Source organism: Lepeophtheirus salmonis, chromosome 2 (genome assembly GCF_016086655.4).
Source record: "Lepeophtheirus salmonis chromosome 2, UVic_Lsal_1.4, whole genome shotgun sequence".
NCBI lineage: Eukaryota > Metazoa > Arthropoda > Copepoda > Siphonostomatoida > Caligidae > Lepeophtheirus > Lepeophtheirus salmonis.
The window spans coordinates 13,772,705-13,776,400 of NC_052132.2; the positions used below are offsets into that span (position 1 = coordinate 13,772,705).

At 35.6% G+C, this 3,696-nt stretch overlaps 1 protein-coding gene across 1 annotated transcript; it reads left to right on the forward strand.

The window, feature by feature from the left end:
• The first annotated feature begins 617 nt into the window (after positions 1 to 617).
• LOC121132441 (uncharacterized) lies at positions 618 to 3,369 on the forward strand. The gene is made up of 2 exons (XM_071886612.1): positions 618 to 973; positions 1,043 to 3,369. Exon 2 carries the CDS (start codon positions 1,871 to 1,873, stop codon positions 2,936 to 2,938), a length of 1,068 nt encoding a protein of 355 aa, XP_071742713.1. The 5' UTR covers positions 618 to 973; positions 1,043 to 1,870; the 3' UTR covers positions 2,939 to 3,369.
• Positions 3,370 to 3,696: the final 327 nt, after the last annotated feature.

Sequence of the window (3,696 nt, forward strand, 5' to 3'; positions counted from 1 at the left end):
TCCCCTAAATTATTTTATTACGATATTTCATAAAATTATGCAACTCAAGTTATAAATTCACATTTTTCGAATATATTTCATAATTTTTTTTCATAACCAGTAATAAGTTATAAGGCGGTGTAGAGAATTAAACATTATTTTATCGATGCTGATTCCAGGAATACACCCGATTCCAATAAATTATACGATCCCTAGTTGTAATCATACAAAAGTTGGAGAGATATTAATCAAATTCAAAAAGGAATTCGTCAAATACAAATTTTTTAGTTCAATTTTGATGAAAGCTGAGTTGTGCGAGAATCATTGGTTCGATTCTTTTTTTTTTTTTTTACTATTTTGAACTGTCCTGATTTGCTACTTACTACTAGTAGCATGGTAGTATTCATTTGCAATCCTCCGTCCGCATATCTGACAATATAATATGCAGCATGCAAGCATATTAACTAAGTAACATACTCGCCGAGTACTTCTTCTCCTCAAGACTGGATACAACAACAAATATGTTATTTAAAAAAGAAAAAGAGGAGCAAATTAAGGAGGAAAGTTTTGCTTGTGACGCGCGCGAGATGATTTTTCGGCCGTTTATATAACTACACACACATTTTCAAATGCTCTTTAGTGTATATCCTCATCTTGTTCAAGATATAGAGGGTAGAAATAGCTAGTTAGTAGTAGTAGTATTAATAGTAGTAGTTGGGGGCTCCTCTTCGTCTAGGAGGAGGAAAAGAGGACATCAATACCGTCTTCTCCTCATTTAAAAAACAAAAAGAAAAAAAAGGTTGTGTCATTCTATTCATTTTTAGTCGAGGAGTAAGAGGACTCGAGCAACAACACTGCGTTGCATTTTATAGTATTATTATTTTGTTAAAATGTCAACATTTCCGGTGGTGGAGAAGTACGAGTACTAGTGTACTATTTTATAGGAAGCAAACGAGGAGAAAATACATTTTAATATTATATCGAAAATAAATTTGTGAGTTAGCAAAAGAATACATACATAATAAATACTTACTTACGTGTACGGTATTCTATTCAAATATAGTAATAGATATCCAGCGCACTCCGAGTGTTGTGACTTGTACTACTAGTAGTAAGTCAACTTATACCGGCGAGTGAGGACGACGGCTCCTGCTTTCTTGGCAATAATGGAATTCGCGCGCTGTCCGCATAAAAAATATTTTCACTCCTCGTCTTCCTCAGTGCTGTACTTTAAAAAAAGTACAAATTCAAGCAGTTTACTCCATGCAAACGGTGGTGGAGGTGGAGTGAGCAGTGAATTTAGCGTCAAGTATCCTCCATACACCTCCTCGATCATGGCGACCTCCGTTTGGTTGTGCTCCAACGATAAAAGTCCCTACAAAACACATCCCTCGGAAAATCTGGGCCGTATTGATATTTTGAGTAGTTTAGCCTCTGCCGGATGCTTTCATATCGTTGTAAGGATCCTTAAACTCCTTGATTCACCATCACTCCTCGCATCCTCACTTGTATCTACTTTTTGGCAAAGGAAAGACTCATCACACGGACAAAAATATGCAAAAAGCAAAAAAAAAAAATAATAATTTCCTCTAATTTTTTTATTTATTCTCATTACGATGTGTATTTTAAAAAATACACATCTTGCAGCACTTGGAATGTTGCCGGGAGAAGAGTCCCAAGATATTTATTTCATCATTTAATAGAGCATGATTTTTTGCTTTATTTTTCTCATTTTCTGTTCGTGTGATGATGATCCATTGCCTTTTTTTATGATCAATGCAGATTGAGTCTCTGCAACGTATACTCGGACCGACGGTTTCGTCAAAGAGTGAGAAATTCAGTCTTTGAAGATGGGACCAGGAATAAAACTACAACGACATTTTCCTTGGACATGAATCGCACTTCCATCATCGATGTAACGGTAGACGATGATCTTAATATATTTGCACTCGCCATGTCTGTCATTACTGGTCGAACTCACGTTATGTCATGCTCACTCTTCACGGAAGGACGGAGTCGATGGATACATCGATTTACTGACAATGGTTTTCTTCCTGGCTCATTAACTTGCATCGCTGCAGGCCATCGACTCGTTGCTCTTGGCTGTCGCGATGGAAAGATACGTCTCTATGAGTCTCTCCAACAATTTAAATGTCTACGACTTATTGCAATCCTAGCGCATCACATAAAAATAATTCACAAAATCCTATTTTTTGCGGAGAACAATGCAATCATTTCTTGCTCAGATGATATGACGATTGGGATCGCAAACATCCTACCCAACGGATCTCTTGTACTCTCTAAAATATTGCATGGACATGTATCTCGTATAAGAGCCGTTGATGCCCAAGGGAACAAAGCCATTTCTGGCTCGGACGATCGCTCAGTCAAATTGTGGAACCTGAGTAAACCCCCTGGGAACAACGTGGGTGAGAATGAAGATGATCTCTTTGAAAGACCACTCATGACAATGACTGGACATTCAGGACCTGTTACAGGTGTGCAACTTGCATATCCATGGGCACTTAGCTCATCAGGATGCACAGTTCGCCTCTGGAACGTAGACAATGGGAATTGTCACCGTCTCCTTCGACATGAGAGTTCTCCTGTGACTGCCTTCACATGGATGTCCACGTTTCGAGCCGTTGCCACAGTGGATGGCGATGGTATTTTTAGATGTTTTAATTTGGAGGAAGAGAGTGATGATCTTGTCTCAGAGCAAGAAATCCTCGAGCCCTCTACCCTTCTACCCCTCACCATTAAAAGTCAGTATCAGCAAAGGAGTCCAAAGATGAGTAACATTCCCAAGTTTAATAGTCGACGGGATTTATACTCACCCTGGGTTGATGACGCTGTCTTTAAATTAGAGTCAATTCCTCATCACATCACTGCCTTTTCTATCAACAACAGCTCCAAATTGCCTACCTTAACTGTACACTGCCTAGATTTTATTCAGTAATTTATAAAATATATCTACTCTACAGTCTACAACTTACTCCATTTGCTATACATATTCATTCTTTTATACTTTTCAACTTCTTACAAAGATATGTTTTATCTCAATATCACATATTATATGTGGATACAAAGTAAAATAGAAACCTCCTCTTTTTTTTTTTTTTTTTTTTTTAAATTAAAAACAACAAATTTAGCTAAATCATTCCATTTACTACATAATTAATTATTTAACCGTCACTATTTTTTATCTATGTGTTTGTTTATCAATATCATTCTAATACTCTACATACATAATTACATATTATCTCTTATTCCTTTTTGCTTGTCTATCATTCAATACCATTTTGATTTTATTATTATTTCATCTTGATTGTCAAACTCATTATTACAATTACCTATGGGAAAAAAATAAATAATATATCTCCATTTAAATCATCTTTCTATCCTGATTACACTCCATTTACATTGCTCGTACTAATTCTGCAAGTGAAAAATCGTACCCATACTTCAATAATAAAAAAGAAATATACACACTTCAGCAAAAATAGAGCACCTTTGTGCTATTCAGGGGCGTCTGCAAGATAATATATATTATATTTTTAGTCGAGAGGGGGGCCTTGGTTTTGGGAATTTTTAAAAAATACAATTTTTTATAGAAAATATTACATTTTAGGAAAAAAAAATCAAAAATCTACAGCTGTTTACAAAAATTAGATTTTTTGGAGAAATATTAAACTTCAAAATAAAATTTTTCTCAAA

What these genes read in the sequence shown, in the direction of transcription:
- LOC121132441 (XM_071886612.1), top strand. Translation starts at nt 1,871, where the DNA reads ATGAATCGCACTTCCATCATCGATGTAACGGTAGACGATGATCTTAAT.